General features: G+C 43.9%; 1 protein-coding gene across 1 annotated transcript in view; it reads left to right on the top strand.

Moving 5' to 3' along the window:
- Positions 1-18,963, top strand: part of LOC126567632 (uncharacterized) — a 56,600-nt gene that overhangs the window by 36,435 nt on the left and 1,202 nt on the right. The window contains exons 2-8 of the mRNA XM_050223851.1: positions 9,769-10,579; positions 10,631-11,496; positions 12,209-12,435; positions 12,735-12,888; positions 12,997-13,266; positions 14,182-14,442; positions 14,525-14,725. Of these exons, the coding sequence (XP_050079808.1) occupies positions 9,769-10,579; positions 10,631-11,496; positions 12,209-12,435; positions 12,735-12,888; positions 12,997-13,266; positions 14,182-14,442; positions 14,525-14,725 (2,790 nt within the window). The remainder of the gene's footprint in view (positions 1-9,768; positions 10,580-10,630; positions 11,497-12,208; positions 12,436-12,734; positions 12,889-12,996; positions 13,267-14,181; positions 14,443-14,524; positions 14,726-18,963) is intronic.

Raw genomic sequence — 18,963 nt, 5'->3', positions numbered from 1 at the left:
CAGAAAGTGCAAACAATGGTCCCGAACAGTCCCGAGTGCAATCAATAACATTATTACCATCGACATCATCATCAACAGCAGCAGCAGAAGGACAGTAAAGTAAATGTTGGGTGCTTGGTACCGTACCTGGCGCACAGTATCCAAGTCCTTGTCCTGCACTGTTTGATTTAGTGGAGGCTTGTTTAATGAGAGATTCTCTGCAAGAAACATTTACATTTGTGACATTGTTGGGCAGTGGGCTGGAAGTAATGTGTCATGACACTGATAAACTAGCGAGACGCTAAGGCCATCTTCGGAAAGGTCAAACCTTCGACGTTGAAAACATTTTTAGATCTCCTCTTAAAAAAGTAAACGTACATAATCGATATTAAACAATTATGTGTATCTGTACAGCTTGAGTTACTCACGGAATTTTCCATGGACATGTAATGAGTATTTGGATATGCCAGCCATCATGAAAAAGTATTACCTTAATCGTTATCTGCTAGATCCAAAACAATTCACTAGGTTTGAATCTAATTCAACCTTCCTCCTTCTTGGGTAAAGTTGTAAAGTAAAATTTTTCTGAACATAACGCAAATTCATGTAAAGTAGAGCGAAAATCCGATCCTGAAGTTCAACACAAAATTACAAATGGAGCTCATGAATTAGCTCACCATCAGACGAAAACCACGCGCTCTCAGCTCACCTTACTGATCCACTGATAGACCCACTGAGCCACACAATTGATACACGAGCAAACAAACACACAACCATAAAGCAACTACCAAACACTTACTTACTAAGAGCATTCTCTAACCGGTCTCGTTACTCGCTTCATCGAGTAATTTATTATTATTTTATTGTCTAATGAACCTTTTCTCCATTCAGTGTCAATGAGCGTGCCAAAAGCACCCGAAATTGCTCAATATTGCTGTGGTGAAAACGCTTTCCACTATTCCGACACGTCTTTTCACTAGTTTAACCTTCCTTTTTCTACGTTCGCTTGATGTAATAGTTTTTATTGTTTGCTTCATCATCGCCACCGAACGATACTGGCCTCCATTGAAACGCGAACCTTCCCATAGGGGCCGCGTTCTATCGGGGCGTGAAATCGAGCCAAACTTGCTTCCTTCTTTTGCGTTGGAATTAGTTTCCACCCGGAAACTAAATGAACTGAGGATGGAGTAAAAACGACTCGTCCAAAACCAAACTCCTAACGGAAACTCTTGCTCTCCGCTTTTGCTACCTTACACGCATGTACATGCGAAAACTTGCCAATGTGTCTTGCGTAGGCAGCGGCAAGTAGTCGAAAGAAAAGAGAAGCAAAAAAACAGGGCAAACATTGGGTAAAGTTGCTGGAAAAACGATACTCCTTTCAGACCTTTTTTGTGCTGTGTGTAGCCCGTTTAGCTCCCCGTAGGGTAACTGTGGGTGCTGGGCCTGCTTGCTAACTTTGCTTGGCTTCGAACTTTACCGGGACGCAACAAAAAAAGAAGGCCAACCCTCCTCCCCCGAAAAAAGGGGAGCTTTGCGTTGCGGGCGTAAATTAGATTCCGACAGGATCTTATCAAACATTTATCTTCCGGTAGGTCGATCAGCATGCACGCAGAGCGGTCGCATGTGAGACCGTGTGAACCGTGTACCATTACCGTAGCTACACGTTGATAAAAAGATTAATATGAGTGAAACACCGGTAATCAAATGAACAAGGGTACTGAAATGAACTTTTATAATTAACTTCAGCAAAGAACTTTATTTCATCACTTCCCTTTTGATTGGTGCCGAACCATTTTCTTCCGAGGCACTTGCAGAAAATCAAAAAAAGCAGACAAGTATTTTGGCAATATATTAGATGACTAAGGTGCAATTGAATTACTGCTTTTATTTAAGATCTTGAGTTTTTGTTTGAAGATTTTTTTTTGAGCGCTCAGATCTTAGATGATTGCAGATAAAACACTAATGGTGTAAGTTGACTGCTTGTCAAAACATTTATGTAAATGTTGGTTTAGCAAGCAAGAATTGGTGACGACAGACATTATTACATCACTGTTTGACCAACTTACGACTGAGCACGAAACAGGGACTCAGTTGGCCCTTGGCCTACAATCCCTCACACTTGACCGTAGACGATCTCAGACAGTTTCGACTGCACTTGATCCAGCCAACGATCCCAACGCTATCCTCCTCTACACCTTGAGCCGAAAGGATCTCAGATGAAAGCCTTCGTTGCCACCATCTTCAATGGGATATCTGATGTAACAAATACCAGCGTAGTTCAGTGTTGTAATAGAGTATCTCTGAACATTTCATTGTTTATCTTCGGAAGCTTATTATGGCTACGATTCACCTGACTAATTCTGGATCCTATTTAGTAAAGGGTTTTATTAGCGAAGTTTTTTTAACTGACGTAAGGCTCGCATATGGTCAAGATAGCTTGAGAGTTTTTTTAAGAGAATTAACGATCGAAAATGCATTTTTGCTCGCACTATAATTCGAACGCATTCTTTCGGACATCTCTTGTTTGGCTGCCTGCACATTGTGGTATCTTCGGCAATGAAAAGGCGGACCAATTTTCCAAAAAGGGTGCTTCGGAAGGGTCCTTTTTCGACAGGCTTATCTTACCTCACGAGTACATGCGTGCCCCACAGTCTCTCTGCATGGCTCGGTGGCAGAGTTTGTGGGACACCGATGAGCTCGGGAGGTTTCTTTATTCGATCACTCCCCAAGTGTCCTTGAAGCCTTGGTTCCACGGCATCTCAGGTGATCGTGCGTTCATTCGAATGATGTCTAGACTTAGGTCCAATCATTTCGCTTTGGGCGCGCATCTCCAGCGTATAGGACAGGTCGACTCCAAAGTATGTGGCTGCGGCCTCGGATACCATGACATAGATCATCTTCTATGGTCTTGTGTGGAATACGAGGCTGCTCGACCCGCCTTGTTAGACGCAGTCCGGGGCATTGGAAAGTTGCCGGATACTCCAATTCGGGACCTGCTGGGAGACTGCGACGAGGTCTACCTGAGAGTAATCTTTCTCTTCTGCCGTGCTAACGGATTATTAGTATGATCCCCTTCCCCCTTTACTCTCACCGTTTGTCTGTCTTATACATGTTGTACCTCGCTTGTATGAATGATGATGGATGAAAGGATGAATGAATGGATGTATGAATGAGTACGATGCGTGAAGGGTTGGGTAGCACATGGAAAAGTTGCATCGGCCTATGCTATGGACGGACAAACCAGCAACGGGATGAAGAAGGACAGTAACGAGACTTCATGATCGGACACAATCAAGGAACCTTCGAAATGGAAAACGATCAAGACCCCCGCTACCATCACACGATAAGACCATCGCTATGATCACGACTTTGGCTTTGGATGACGGAATATACGCAACGGAACAACCGAGCACACCCGGGTGCCCTTTCACGGCTCGGAGAAGGAAATGTCTCCCAGCAAAGATGAAAGGAGTATCTTATTTTTGAGTTATTGTAAGCAATACGGCCAGGCCGTCCTTTAAGAATAAAAAAAAAAATAATAATTCGAACGCACTATTTGAGATTTATTTTTGCAGTTCAGACCCAGGTTTTATATGGATACACAATCCTCTCACTACTTGGGAACGGTCTGGATGAGATTTCAACCTCGGACCTGTTATGTGAACACAGGCGCCGGTCTCGCTTCTGTCACCAGACCGCCACATAATGCACTACTATCAGAAAATGAACGACAAGAACGTTTAAAACGGTCATGTGTACTTCGACTTCGTTTACATTAAAACGCCACCATTAAAACCATGATTTAAATCTGATTAAAACACACAGAAACCCATTCAAAAGATACCTTTCCGGTACGGGTAATGTGCAGAAAATGCACAACAATTATGCTTCCTGCTGGAAAATTCCCCCAAAGCACAGAACCATAAGTTACTATTGTTCACAACTGTCACGGTAAAAAAGCGACGATTTTATCTTACAAACGGCCAAAACCAAATGGAACAGAAATAACATCTTTTGTGTATCGCTTGCCAGTAAAACCGTAACCGTCTCTTCGTTTCTTTGCATTTTATCGCACATTCGTTTCATTATCATTTTCACCAAGAATTTGCAGTCACATTAAAAGTAACAACAACCCAAACACCGTCCAGTGCAATTTCCTACCGAATTACCGAAGGTTATCGTTCTGGCGTAATCGTATCCTTCTGTATCTGTGGCTACAATTATCTGCCACCGAGGGGGAATGGGTTCCCACATTTTTGTTCTCAATTTTTTTCGCTAACCAATCCAGATGAAACAACGCATGACCGCGCGCTCGGTAACGTAAGCGTCCATCCGGATGCAGTGTTACATCGAAACCGACCCGTTTTTTTTTTTTTTTACAAAAGAGCCAGAGTCAGCCAGATTACGGTTACGCTGACTGGTTGCATACAGGATGCACATTCACCATTTACACTCTTATTTAATCCTTCGCTTTAAACGGGAGTAACGAAGCTAACGAGCATGTGAATGAGAAAAAAAAACACCGCTCGCACACACATTGAAAGGGTTTTCCCTTCCAACAGTGAGACGGATAAAGCACAATAAAGACACTCGCAGCCAGGCAGCCGAAAAGCGCTCCACAGGGCAAGCGTGCACACATTTTCGAGTAGATTTTCGTGGAAAAACTCATTGTCAAGCACCGGGAATTGAGGTACCCCAATGGTCACACAACTAACGGGCACCGGTGCTTTGCATAGCTTTGCGAGGTAAAAATGTATACCCCACCGTTGATCCTTTCTGTGGGCATTTGGTCGACCAGTTTGGCATGTGATGTCCGTTTGCAACAACTGCCCCAATAAATCCCACTCGCAAATCCATGCTTTCTTTCACTGGTTCGTTTGCAAGTGGCTTTAAATGAAAATAAAAACAAACAGACAAACGCCGCACTCGCTATCTTTTCACCATTTGTGGAGGAAGAAGCCCTGGAAAAGCTTATCTCTGATGTGGATCAACCACACGGTGGGGCAAATGGTGCTTTTTTTTGTTTTGTTTTGTCCGAACAAGACCCCTTACAAGCTTCATCACTGGTATTGGTGCTTGCTCTTTCTCTCTCACCCTCTCTCTAGTGATGGTGGATGATTTTCATTCGGAACGTCATTTTGCATTGTGCAAAATGTGCAGTCGGTGTGTTTTTCACCGAGATTACATTGTTCTTGGCCGGTCGGTTTTATGCGCACAAATGAGCAAATGGAGCGATTTTTCTACCCATTTATGCGAGGAAGCCTTTTTTCTGCTAGTGGTCCATCTCGTCGTGGTTACTGCTGTTCGTGTTTTTACTGAAAAAAAAATAACATAGGACAGGACATTTTTCGTGACTAAATGCATTCAATAAACCGATCCGGTTGGGAGACGACAGCGGCATAGGTCTTCTCTCAGCAGTACCGGGGTTCAAATCCCACTCGGACTGTTCCCTCGTAGTGAGTACCGACTATCCAACTACGTGGTATCAAAAAGTTTAGTAAGCCATCCAATGGCCGTCATGAGAACGCTTTATTCTATATAAAAGCAAGTAAACAAGCACAGTTCTGTAAACAGCTTCCTATGCGATTTTTTTTATATAGTTAGTTTGGTTATCGACCTGTACTGTAAAACAAATCGGCTCGAAAGCTACAATTCTCAGTAAAATCTTCAGTAAAACAGTATTTTAATTTGGTTAAACGATCGATAAACAATTTAATTATTATTAATAAATTTAAATATTCATTCCCGCAAAATATTCAATATGACCTGTAATGGAGACTACAAATTGATTTCTAAGAATACTCTCATTTGCATCGCTAATTTATCGTTATAATATAATAAAATGCCCGTTTGATTGAACAAAATACTAATTTGATTTCTTATGAACCATGTAGATTGCGTTAGTACAGACAAGGTGGATAAATTTGTTTGAAATTATTCTGTACTCAAATTACTTTCAAATTTTACTACTTTACTTTGCTATTTAAGCATGCCAAATGCTTTAAATTTTGCAAAGATGAAACATTTATTTAAATATTTTAAACCCCACCCAAGCGTTTAGACAGTTGATATCTACGAGGGCTGACAATAAAGTAAGGTCTCCAACGCTGCAACTTCGCCGGATCACGCGCTAGGCGAAATCTGGCAACACCGCCGTGTTCCTTGGTTCCCCCACTACCACTTTGCTTCTGGGTGAGGCTTCCCCTCGCGTCAGCGTCCAAGTGCGAATTGCTTTCTGTAATACGTTTTTTGAGTGCGAAAAAGGTGAGGTGCGTAAGTGGAGCCGCGAGTTCCATTCCGGGCGCACTAATGTTCACGACGAGGAAAGAAGTGGCCGACCGTCGGTCTCGGATGCGATTGTTCAAGCAGTGGAGGCAGAAATGCTCAAAAACTGCCGTGCGACAATTAGGGACTTGGAAGAGAAGCTTGGAGGAGTGTGTAGCAGCAAAACAATCCGTCATATCCTTGTGAACAACTTGCAGTATCACAAAGTTTCTGCCCGAAAGGTGCCGAAACAGCTGACCGAAGACCGAAGGTTCAGAAAGAGGTCAACACCTGGCTGCGCGAGGCGGACGGAGAGTGGTATTCTGCCGGCATAGACAAGTTCATCGTGCGGATGCGCAAGGTGTTGGAAAAAATGGCGATTATGAAGAAAAGTAGCCAAGACCTTGGCCTTTCCAACGGTGTATCGCTTTTTGTAAATAAATATCATTTTCTATGAAAAAAAAAATTGGAGACCTTACTTTATTGTCAGCCCTCGTATTAATTAAGGTTCGAGATTTGAAATTTTGAATAAAAGGTTTGACAGAACAAAGACAAATATATGTACTATCCCTGGTCAGTAATTATTGTCCAACATTTTAGTAAACTCAGGCTTTGATTCTTCCGTTGACAAAACGTTCTCAGCAACTGTTTCCATGACTAGGTATGGAGCAATGATGCTTAGCGGCTCAAGCCAAACTCGCCCTCATTACACTCACAGCAAGTACAACCATACCTGCCTCTAACTTTAAAGAACTCCAAAGTCAATAAACTGTATCCAATCGGGAACGCACCGGACTGCATCAAATTTGTAAATAACACAAATAAATAATTGGGTCACTGAATTGGTCTCTTGTGGATTGGATAATCCTTTCTTAATACTTTAAGATCGGTATTAACCAGCACCCCACCAGACACCGTTGTGTGTCCCATTACTTGACATTCACCTCCCAAAATAATCTACCCGGTACCATCATCATTGCCTTCATCATCTTCAACTCACATCTAATGCTGCTCGGGGGAAAAAGAAAACCCGCCACGGTTGGCACACCCAGTTGTGTGTTTTCCAACGTTTTCCCAGCAGGGTACAAAGTCATGGACCGCGTGGTTTGAAGTACTCTTGAACCTTCCTTGCTTCTAATGTCCCCTTTTGGCGTACAGCATCCCGACGGTTTACGCTGACTCATGCTGCCCACGAAACCAACCAACAACACCAACAAAAGGACCATTAACGAGTGTTTTTGACTTCTGCTCTCTAATAAAATGATTCGATTTTTACGATCCATTCAAGACCCCTTCGGAGGCCTTGGTGAAGCGGTTCGATACACATACACATTCCTATTTTACTTCCCTTCACACACACACACGCTTCCTCTCGACCTTCTTCTCGTTTTATGCTTTTTCAAGGATGACCAAACTTTGGAGCACGATAGATAAGAAAGGCTAAGAAAACTGGCAACACACGGCAACACACAGATGGGAGACGAAAAAAAAAAGAAGGTTTTCCCTGTACCGGTACCGAATACGTTTCGGGTGATGATATCGTTGTCTTCGAGAGTCGCTATAAAAACACCCAAAAACCCCTTACGCCCCTTCAACCGAAGGGCGCACACACAACCGAAACCTAGCAGATGCTGATAAGCGAAAAGAGGTGTCCAATTCCAACTGCGATGGACATATTTGTAACCGGAAAAGTGGGAGGGAGGGAGGGGGGGGGAGGTGGAGACTAAAATTTTTCGGCCAAACGAAGCAGCGAGACGGCTTGGGTAGGGTGTCGTCTATTCTATTGAAACTTTTGCCCAAACGACTAAAGAAAATGGCAAAGTCATTCTTAGAACAAATCTTGAAGTTACCCTACACCATCAATCCCCCCCCCCCCCCCACACACACAGACACACGGCACGGTCGGGGCGGGATAAGGAAGATATGTCCTCTAGCAAACGGTACGGCTACTTCAATTTTCCTGCTCGTCCGTTTTCTTTTTTCGCCTTACTTTTTTTGGACGAAACCACCGGGCAAGGAGAAAAGTTCACCGGAAGCAAATTGTTCTGTTGGAACGATTTCGGTTCGTATCGCTGTTTTGTGCTTGTTTCACCAGTGCCACTTTCTCTATCTCGAACGCAAAACTTTTACGCTCCATGTATGTGTCCATGTATTTCAAAGTTGATCGTTTCCAAAGATTTCTTACTCGGTGGATTCGGTTTTTGGGAAGAAAATTTCGCGTCTGTGTGCGTTCTCTATTCGATAGGATAGGTTGCAGTCGTTGGCATATTTTGTTCCCTCGCTCTCTCTCTCTCTCTCACGCTTTTCTGGAGGACGATATGTGACTAATAGCAGGATACAAATTATTGCAAAATGGGTGAAACAATTAGTGTTGTCGTCTAGGAAAAATGGGCTCCATTTGAAAGTGGACGGAAAATGATTTTGACGTGACTTTTCCAAAGTACTTAGCGAAATGGTTTGGTGGTGTATTTTAATTGTCTTTTTTGGATGAAGTAGAAATTTAAAAGATTGAGAGCCAACAAAAGCTACTCAAACAATTCAAATGTAAGTGAGCAAATGACACTCCACACTTTACTAGTACAACTTCAACCCTTTTTTTCTTCCTTTGAAGCAAGTTCTAAGACCTGTCTCAATCAACAGCACTTATTTTACGTAACATTTTCATTCCACAATAATAAAGAATTGTTCGTCTCTAGCCATCGCTTCGGCCATCCGGCTGATGTGTTGCGATGAGAACATAACACGTGCATAAATGTTGTTCGCCATTACAATCCATCCCCAACGTCCACACCACCGTCTCCTTAAGCAAGCATCATTGTTGAAACAGACGCACAACATTTAGAACCATAAGTGCTTTTATAGTGGTGGTTCTTTTTTTTTCGTCTTCTTCCTGGTACGTAAATTTTGCCTATCTACTTGCTCGGTGACTCGTGTGCTGAAGGATGGATCTCTGAGAAGGAAGACGCCGATCAGCTATAGCTGCTAGCAAGTGTGGAAAAAGTTTTATCAAATGGCTGGGTTTTAGTTAGATGGATATGGATATAATTCTACTGTACGTACGTACGGTTCCACCCTGTGAACCACTGGCACGATGAGATGGAGCAGAATTTATTGGACTTGGGCCACGCCTTTTCTTTGTTCATTTCGTAGATTCTTTTTGATAGATTACGTAGCGAGTAGTGGCCTAGCGCCTGGTTGGCGCTGGGTTTGGAGTACCGTTTCTTTGCTTTACCGAACGGGCGAAAACGATGGAGCTGTGATGGCAAGTGATGGGAGAAAGAACACATTTTCTCGACATGTTATTCTCGGATTTTTGTAGCATGTTTCCGTTTTTTTCCCCGCTTTTCTTTTTGTTTTTTTAAGGCGTCCCGGGAGACGCGGGAGTAAATGAGCATTCTCCCCCAAGAGTCAAGAAAAAGCAACGACAGTCAACCTTCCAGCTAACACCATCAAACATGCAGTTCTTTTGCTGTTAACGAATACTTCCTACAATTAAACTTTCAATTTCTCTCCTTTCTTCTGCAGGTTCGTTAACACAAATCCTACCCATTCCGGTTGTGGTGGTGCTCGCGAGCCCAACCGATGCAGAACACACAGCCCATCAGCCACCCAACGCAGGAAGCAATATGGAAGATCTGTACCACCGAATACTAGATGACAACGAATTTAGCTCCCATGCAAATGTGCGCTTCAATCGGCACAGTGAAGCACGCGACCGGCAACTGTCGGGATCGCCCTATCTGCGACGTGAAAATGAACCTCCAGTTCCACCGCGATGGCAGGATCCATCAACGTCAACGCAGACGCGAATAAACAATAATCGTAAGATTAATCTGGAGCCTTATAGGGCTCCCGCTAGCTTAGATAATGTAATGAGCAGCTTTGACGAGCTCACCGTAGAAGACCGTGGGTCCCCGGGTCGCTCGGTGGACAGTTCTGTCGCGCTCGATGATGTGCAAGAGCAGAGGGCAATGTTTGAGCGTGAAGGGCTTGCCGATGTGTTGCGTGACCCGGAGCTGCACGAAGAGCGTCATCGGGTTCTCGTGAACAGCTACACGGAGAATCACTTCCCTGCCTACCGACGGCATCGCCGATCGTTGCTAAGACGTCGGTCGATCCGTTTGAAGGAATCCGATAAAGAGAGCGAACCAAAGTCACCCTCCTACGGCGGTGGAGATGCTTCGAGCATGATACCCAACTCCGACACAGCTTCCGCGAAACCACAGCCAAACCACGCCGCGGATGCTAATTCCAATGTACATTCGAACCTTCCCCAACACGCTGGACCTACGGCAGGAACTTCCAATTCGCAGACCAGCTCCCCTAGCGTTAAGACGTTGGACCGAGAGGCGTTCCCATTCCTTAGTAACAGTAGCCATAGCTTTAGAGATACAGCCAATGCGTCACCGACCGGTGGACGTTCCGCCACCCAAGATGCGACGAAGAAAGTCGAACACCTTTCAACCGTAACCGGTACGACTGAGCGAGCAATTATGCTGCCACAATCTTCAACCCCCGCACCAACTGTCTCCGCCGGCCACCAGCGGCATCCGGCCGGCATCGCTATCGACAGTTTCAATTTGCTAGACGACAGCGTGTACATCACGCCCGCCCACGGTCATCGCAATGACAGTGGCGGCACATCGCAACGGTTGCCTTCGCTCGGTACGGATCTGACGCTTGACGCGAACGGGAACATTTTTGGCCGCGAAAACTTCGACGAGCAAATTATCTTTCTCAATGGACCGGATCTGCTGGAGACAAGTGCTGAGCAGCAGCAGCAGCAGCAGCAGCAGCAACAGCAAGACTCGCCAGGAGATGATGCTGAACGGAGACAACTAGCAGGGAAGGTGGCACGTGAAGTTGCCCGAGAGGTAGCCGGCCTGGAGGTGGACGGGTTCGTGGCAGATGAACCTCAAGCGCTGCCGCTGAGACCGATTATACGCGGCCCGTCCGACGAGCATGTGGTGGAGGACAATGTGGTGGTGGTGTACGCCGACCAGCACGAAACGGTCCGGCTGAACTGCGAGGTTGATGCCGATGTCACCTCGAGCGTTTGGCTCAAGGACGGTCAGATAGTGCACGTGATGGACAAAAAGTCACGCACCGCCGACATCCGGTTCGTGCGGGAACCGCTCGGTGCGCTTACCATCTCGAATGTGATGCTCGAGGACGATGGCGTGTGGCAGTGTGAGGCGGAAAATGCACGCGGTTTCTTCTTCAATGGGCGACCAATAAAGTTGATTGTGCTCGGTAAGTTTATGAAGGTTCATTTGACGTGAAGTTCCTTACGGGTGTGTTCAAATTTTAATGGCATTAATTGTCCCCAAGTACAACATCTTCAAACGGATTTTTGATACTTTAAGCTGATTTTTGAGCAATTTAAAAATCATTGCTTTCTTTAACAAAGAATACTTGAAGAATACAAATTCACTATTATGAAATCAATTACTCGCAAAATATTAAATGACACTAAACACTCCAACAGCTGATGCAATATCCTACCAAGAAACATCCATAACTTTCCCCTTTCATCATCGCTATACTAAAAGCATTCACTTTGCTCCGAAAAAATAGTATCCTTTTCTCGCTGCTGAACGTCAGAGCACGGTAGCACGGACGTAGCGTAGGAAGAAACCAGTAAAATGTTAGCTTTGACGCAACTATCCATTTGATGTAGCAGATATTGGTCCCAAACTTGCTGAGCAAATACCGTACAAACAATCTATCTTTGCTATCAATCAGAGACAGGCAAACTTTGCCTGTCACAATCCCTCCCAATACACACGCGTCCGATCTTCGAAAAGTCAACGGGCGGAAACATAAATTTAGCATTCCTTTTTGCCGCCCTCTTCGTTGGCGTTCTGTCACCGCCAAACACCGCCTCAGTATTCCGTTCCCACTAGGGACACTTCAATCACAGACGCTGACGTACTTACTACCCTGGCTACGCTCATTGTTGCAGATCCTCCGAAGGAGCCGTACCTTCTGATCGATTCCCGGCGGCTCGATGCGGGCAACATGTTCATCCCGGTGAAGGAAAACTCCGAGCTGGGGCTTGCCTGCGTAAGCGAGGGTGGCAACCCCAAGCCGACGCTCACCTGGGAAGTGTTGCTTAGTCCCGGTATCGACCGGCATGCACAGAAAATATCCAGCGAAGTACTGGAGCTGCAGGAAATCAAGAAGGATAAGGTAAGCGTCCCTGGATACATCTTTTTGTGAACACGAGACAGTGTCTGTAGGCTTAAAACGAGACACCCGGGGTCGGGAGGTGGTCGAGAATTAAGTCGTACCGTATCGTGCATGATGGATGAAATGAAAATTAGCCGTAGCCAGCCGAACACTCGAGGTTTCGAGGAAAATATTTTCAATTTCACTTGTACGACGCCAGTGTTTCCGCCTTCGAAGAAACAAACGACTAGCAGGGCGGTAGTGCTAGATGAATGTTAGTCATACAGCGTGTTTTTCGTTTCATGTGCTCCAACTCGCAGGACAAGGAACCGTACAAGATCAATGCCGGTGCCATATCGGAGGTGAAGCTGCCGGCCGTCTTCCGGGTGCATCACAACGCTCGCATCCTCTGCATCATGGAGCATCCGACGCTGAAAGTGCGCCAAAACGCATCGATTCTGCTCGATGTGCAGTGTGAGTGGAATTTTTCATTAGCCATCCTTTTGATGCTACCCGGCGAGGAAGCTGCAACATGCAATTTAAACTTTTTTCTCTACTTCTCCATATTTTCTTCCCTCGCAGACACACCCTCGTTTGCCATCACGCGAACGCCCGGCTTTGGGTATCCGCTACGGGAGGGCATCGAAGTTTCGCTCAAGTGTGATGTCGATTCGAACCCGCCCAGTACGCCGCTGTGGCAGAAGGACGATGGGGATCCGCCGGTACCGCAAACGGGCGATGGATTTCTCAACTTCAGCTCGATCCGGCGGGAACATTCGGGCTGGTACAAGTGTACCTCGAGGCATCTCAATTTTCAGTACTCGAGCATCGGATATTATCTCAGCGTTCGATGTGAGTAGTAGTAGTAGTAGTAGTGGCAGCAGCATTTTGATCCATTTTCAGAACTATCAGTTTTTACCCTCCATCGCGCATATCCGTCTGCGACACATTTTCCGTACGGTTCCGTATTTTCAATTCGCATGTCCAATTGTCTGATCCGTTTCTGCTTTTGATAGGAAAAGAACGACGTATTGTAAGTAACACCATTCATCCACATTTCCGTTGGTTTGTTGATTATTTCCAACGTGTAAAATTTACTTTACAACAGAGTTTTGTAGCACGCGTTGAATTCTTTTGAAAGGCGATTTTTTAACTCGTTTTCATCTTCAATCTATCAACCTTAGAGAAAGTTGGATTCCCCTTTTTAACATCTTTTAAACATCAAATAGTACAAACGAGTCTCCTTCAGGAGTCTTGGGAGGTCCTTCCATCGTTCCACTCAATTAAAAATCAATCTTCAAACTAATTATTATTTCCCACGATGCTAAAACTAATAGCTTTCTGCCTCTAATCGACTTTCCGTTCGATTTTCCACCATGGTGCAAATGGGAACCGATGTGACAAATGGAACTGTGTGCAGTGAGTCTGTATGTGTGTGTGTGTGTGTGTGTGTGTGTGCGTAATGCATTTGCAATTGCAAAAAATCATTCTCACGCCATAAATTAAACCATTCCTATTAAGCAGCAATTTGTCGTCCAGATTCTCCTCACACTTAGCTAGCTAGACCTCGTCCTGAAGCCTCGTCCAGAAGCCTTATAAACGGCGGTGGACATAAAATAATTTTAGACTACGTTTTCGGATCCTTATTTTTTATCTGAAAGCTAGCTACGTTTTTTTGAAAAATAAACTCAAACAACTCTCAGATTATTTAGATAATATACAAAAAAAGCTATAATTTTTAAAACTTCTACTCTCCTTTATCCCTAGATGAACCAGTGGACGTAACATCGGAACCAGTCGAGCAGGATCTGCCCATGTCACCGTCCTCCTCTTCATCCTCGTCGTCTTCCTCCTCCTCCTCCTCCGTGTCAGTGGCGTCCGCCGCCGGCGGTACACTGCCGGGAGGTTCATCCACCGGTGGCGCTTCATCCGGCGTCACAGGAACGGATCAGTCCGGTACCAACTCCTTCAAAGGAGGTCAAATGGAAGTTGAGCTCGGTGGGTCTGTTACGCTGCAGTGTCCCCAAGGTTCGTGTGCACACAATCGAGTGTTTGTCGTAAATTACGTTTACTAATAATATCAACTTGATTTCATTCTCCACCTCCCCAGGTTCACTCGGTTGCTGGTCGCACTTGGATCCACTTACAGCACGGCTGAAAGGACTCGGCGCTGGCATCTACACACCTACGGGGCAGTTTTCCCTCAAGGATGTTGTCTATCAGGACGCGGGAACGTACAAATGCGTCGGCCAGAACTCAAACAATCGCAAAAAGCTTGAAGTGCTGCAGACGGTTTCTATCGCTGTTAAAGGTACGGTGCAGGATAATAGACGTACGCATTTACATTTTGTAATAGGACCGATTATTTATCAACAGTCAGTAGCAATTTCGAACCCAATCACACAGCAGTGCACAGATTTCAGCCCTATGTTTTATGCACGACAATTCCAAGAATTCGTGAGAAACCTTGGAACCAGCATTCCATCAATCGCGACCAATTTGCTGCAATATTAATACAATTTGTCCTATCTGCTTGATTAATACGAGCGTTTATAGGCAATTGATTGGGAAGTTTCCTGCTAATCAATGAGCCTGCTGGCATGTTTGCTTCAGTATGTCGACTTACAGCCAGCGTCGGTCGCTTCGGGCTGTGCCGGGCGTCTTGGTTAAAAAATTAATGCTTCAATTATTCAGCTCCAAATTACTTCAATCCATCCATTCGCGCTGCCATGAACGACGGAACGAAGCTTTGGACGGGTCGTAATTTGATGGATCGTAAAAATAACCAGGGCCCCAAGCACTCGGCGAGCAGGCACGAGGGCACGCGCGTGCATCAAATGTCAAATGGCTGACGGTTGAATGATAATTTATAAAAACGACAATAATTTGCAATCAATGGCACATCTTTCTGACAGCCAGCGTTGCTTGGGTTGGAAGAGCGTTCAAATTTTTCGTTTTGTTTTTTTTTTCCTTTCGAATTAATTTCTTGGTGAGTTCTCAGGTGAATGTTCTATTTCAGGTGGTTTTTCTAAAAAAAAATCATCAAATAGCTGTACGATATTTGCTCGAAATTTTCTTCTTGGATTTTCTAATTACGAATTGAATATAAAATTTATTAAACTGCTGACTTCTTATTGAAGTAAAGTTCACACAATCGATAATTGAAATCTTTTCAACTTCAGCCAGCAGCGTACAGAATACAGATTTATGGCAAATTGCGTTATCATAAAAAACCAACAAAAAAAAAAAAAACAATCCCGTGGACATGTTTTTTATTTTCGAGGGAATTTCGGAAAACCAACTTAGCAGACCATTTAAACTTTTGCCTTCATCCCATTAAGATACGATTGTTTGCGAAACTGTTTCCAACCAGTTGTGGAAGCTTCCAAACATAAAGCACCGTTTGCTCACGCTTACCGAACCGTTCCCAGCGCTCGGCAGTTCCAACAAAAACTCGACCAAAAATGTGTCGCACAAAATGTTCTGTTTCAATCGCTTTCAATCTCGCGCCATTACGATAATTGAAACTCTGCTTTACAACTTCCAGCATAACGTACGGCTGCACCAGCCGTTAACGAGCTGCAGAAAACAGCGAAGCTGCTGAATTTTGCGCTCGAGAGCGCTCGCCCAACGTTGACGGGGATCTTGCTATCCAAACCGCGTTGTTTACGTTGTGGCAATGGCCAGCTTCCGCTGCAACCGTTGTGGCATGCGATGGGATGCGCGTCCAGCATTGTGCGATTCCTTTGCAGCCGGATATTCGCTGCTGCTGGTAGGGGCCCGGTGTTTTGGAGGGCGTAAAACGCGAACCATTCGCATGGTGCTGACATCCGAGCGAATGTTTCACCAGCCGTCACCTTGCGAGTGGCACCCAAGCACGCGGGCAGCAAAAAGGGGAGGGCAGCAAATGTTCAACAGGATGTGTGTGGCTCGGTACACATCACATGCGGTAGAGCTGGTACGGTAAAGTGTCCGATTTTCCGTATGGTTCCGATGAGTGCGTTTACAAACATGGCGCGCGACGAACCCGGGTCGGCATTTATTTACTACCCAGCGCCCAAGATACCCGTGAACGCTACGGGTAACACGCTTCGTGGTAAATTAGTTTTGTGGTTACAAATCACAAACTGCATTCAACTATGTCAACCGTTTGCTTTAGCGTGCATGCGTGTGCGTTGTTTGAGCAGCGAATGCGATTATGTGGATAAAGAGTTTTTCACATGTGCAACACTTTCATAAGTTCTGCTTTTTTTTATAGTAATTATTTTTATATAATGCTTATAATTTCAAACGCAGCTCATGCTTTTTAAGATTTAAGTTTTGGTTTTCCTTTTCTTCCATTGTTTGTTTGATCCAAATCAATGATTGAAAAATACTTTTTAAGTGCCAAATGTCAACTTACATTAACGTTGCCTTCTGTTTGTATGATTTTCCTTTATTTTTCATGATCTATTCCTCGGTAATTCGGCAAGGTTATTCTGAAATATAATTTTCTCTTATTAATCAATAAATATTAAGATATATTCTTTATTTTTCATCATGTGTTTCTTTTTTAACTTTCAGTCCCATTTCAATACTGACGTTTTATTTGTAACCCTTTGAGTATAGTGTATTCCTGTGTTGTTTGTCTAGCAGAACAATATTAGATTAATTTTATTTATTCAACTTATCTTTTAATTTTATCTTTCATTGTTTCATTTTTATTTATCATCTTTTTTTCCTTGTTCTTAAGGAATAACCCAGTTTAGTGTGAGTTAACAGTATTCAGATACAAACATCACTCATACAACCCATACAACACAGGATAAACCTGTCACAGTTTGTTTGCGAGAGTAAGCAACAGAAAAAAATATTGTTAACCGAAATAGAGACGAGCTAGAAACAATATGGATTCGAAACCAAATAAATGTCCAATCTATTATACCTTTCAACGCATTAACGTTTGGCAGAATCGACAAATAAAATAAAGATTAAAATAAATAAAGTACACACATTTGCAAACACATTCGCAGCTCAATATGCTGCATTGTTTTAGCCACCACACCGACGTGCAAAAAAATTCCCTTCGCCGAATAGTGTGTAGTGCCTTTTGTTGTGCAAATTCAATTTCCATTCCCGCACACAGAGTAAAGTCAACAGCGAAATAGAGAAAATTGAATCAACACGTCGTGAAAACGAATGGAAAAATAAAATAAAACAAAAACCAACGAAAAAAAGATGGCTGACATAAATCATTGAGCAGGCAGTCGCAAATACACGCATCGAGCAACTATTGTTTTGAACCGTATTGTGGTACCGCTAAAAGCAGACAATTTCATTCCACTGTGTTAATGTGGGTTTTTCGACGTTTCTTCGCTGTTTTTATGTTTAATTTTTTTGTATCACGGTTGAGCCTTCCTCAGTCAACACAATTTCTAGATGTCGAAGCAAGAGGTGAATATCCAACACGATCGTACAGGACGCCTCGTTGTGTCTGGGTGCTTTCATTCAATTGTGCTTGGGAAAGTAAACAGACTATTTGAACACATTTGACAAATCGAATCCGTTGCGTTGTGAAGTGTTTGCTTCGACATAGCTTTTTACCCTCGTTCGAGAGCGATACGTGTGAGAAGATGTGTTGGATGGTCTGGACACATGATATATTTGCTTTTTACCATCAATTCACGTTACCTTAGATGTGTCTCTATGCCTTGAGGATCCACCACTTATTGGGATTTAAGAACTATATCTCTTTAAAATGGGAGCCATTCCTTTGCTTAGAAAATACGCTACATAATAACTCTACGCCCTTTGAACGCTTTGAATTAATATTTAAAATAATTTAAATCAATCGCAAAGCCCCACATTGTCTCACATAAGAATTTCATGCTCTATCGTACCCACCATCACGATTGACTTATAACCCCGTGTACAATACTACTCAACACAATCATTAAATTTGCAGGAACAGCACATGTAGGTGGCAAAATCGTTCGGTCGGTATCGATTGTTTTGCATGTCCTTTTTTATTGTCAACTGTTGTTGTTTTTTTTTTTTTTGCATTCAGCAATCCAGCAAAAATATCGCGGTTTACCACCAGTGTCAAACCGTACCGTGAATTGAATATTTATGATCGTTGTTGAATAAATGAATTTGACAGCTTTGGTTGACCGACGAGTGGTTTTCCACGGCGCGCACTGCACTCACTGAACGTGTAAAATCTGAACCGAACCGCACTTGAAACTCATCGAAAATTGAGTAGAGAATATTTTACACAACCAACCATTAACCTTTCTAATGATGCGAGTTTGTGGTTTCTGTTAGACGAATCGGCAACGTGATAATAAATCGCTCCATTCTTTATATAGCAGCCTTGCGTTTCATGACCCAGAAATGTATGCAATTCGCAGAACATACTTCTAAGTCGCCCGGTACCACAAAACCCCACAACGAACTTGACAGTTGACTGCTTCACTTCTGTCGAATGATTCATGGAAGGTCCCCAAAGTATGGTAAAATATCTCGCTGTCTGTCTCTGGCCTGACCATCGCTCTGTCGTTTGAGAGATAA

Source organism: Anopheles maculipalpis, chromosome 2RL (assembly GCF_943734695.1).
Source record: "Anopheles maculipalpis chromosome 2RL, idAnoMacuDA_375_x, whole genome shotgun sequence".
Lineage (NCBI taxonomy): Eukaryota > Metazoa > Arthropoda > Insecta > Diptera > Culicidae > Anopheles > Anopheles maculipalpis.
The sequence above is the reverse complement of the archived record's forward strand: the minus strand, read 5'-3'. Positions and strand labels throughout refer to the sequence as shown.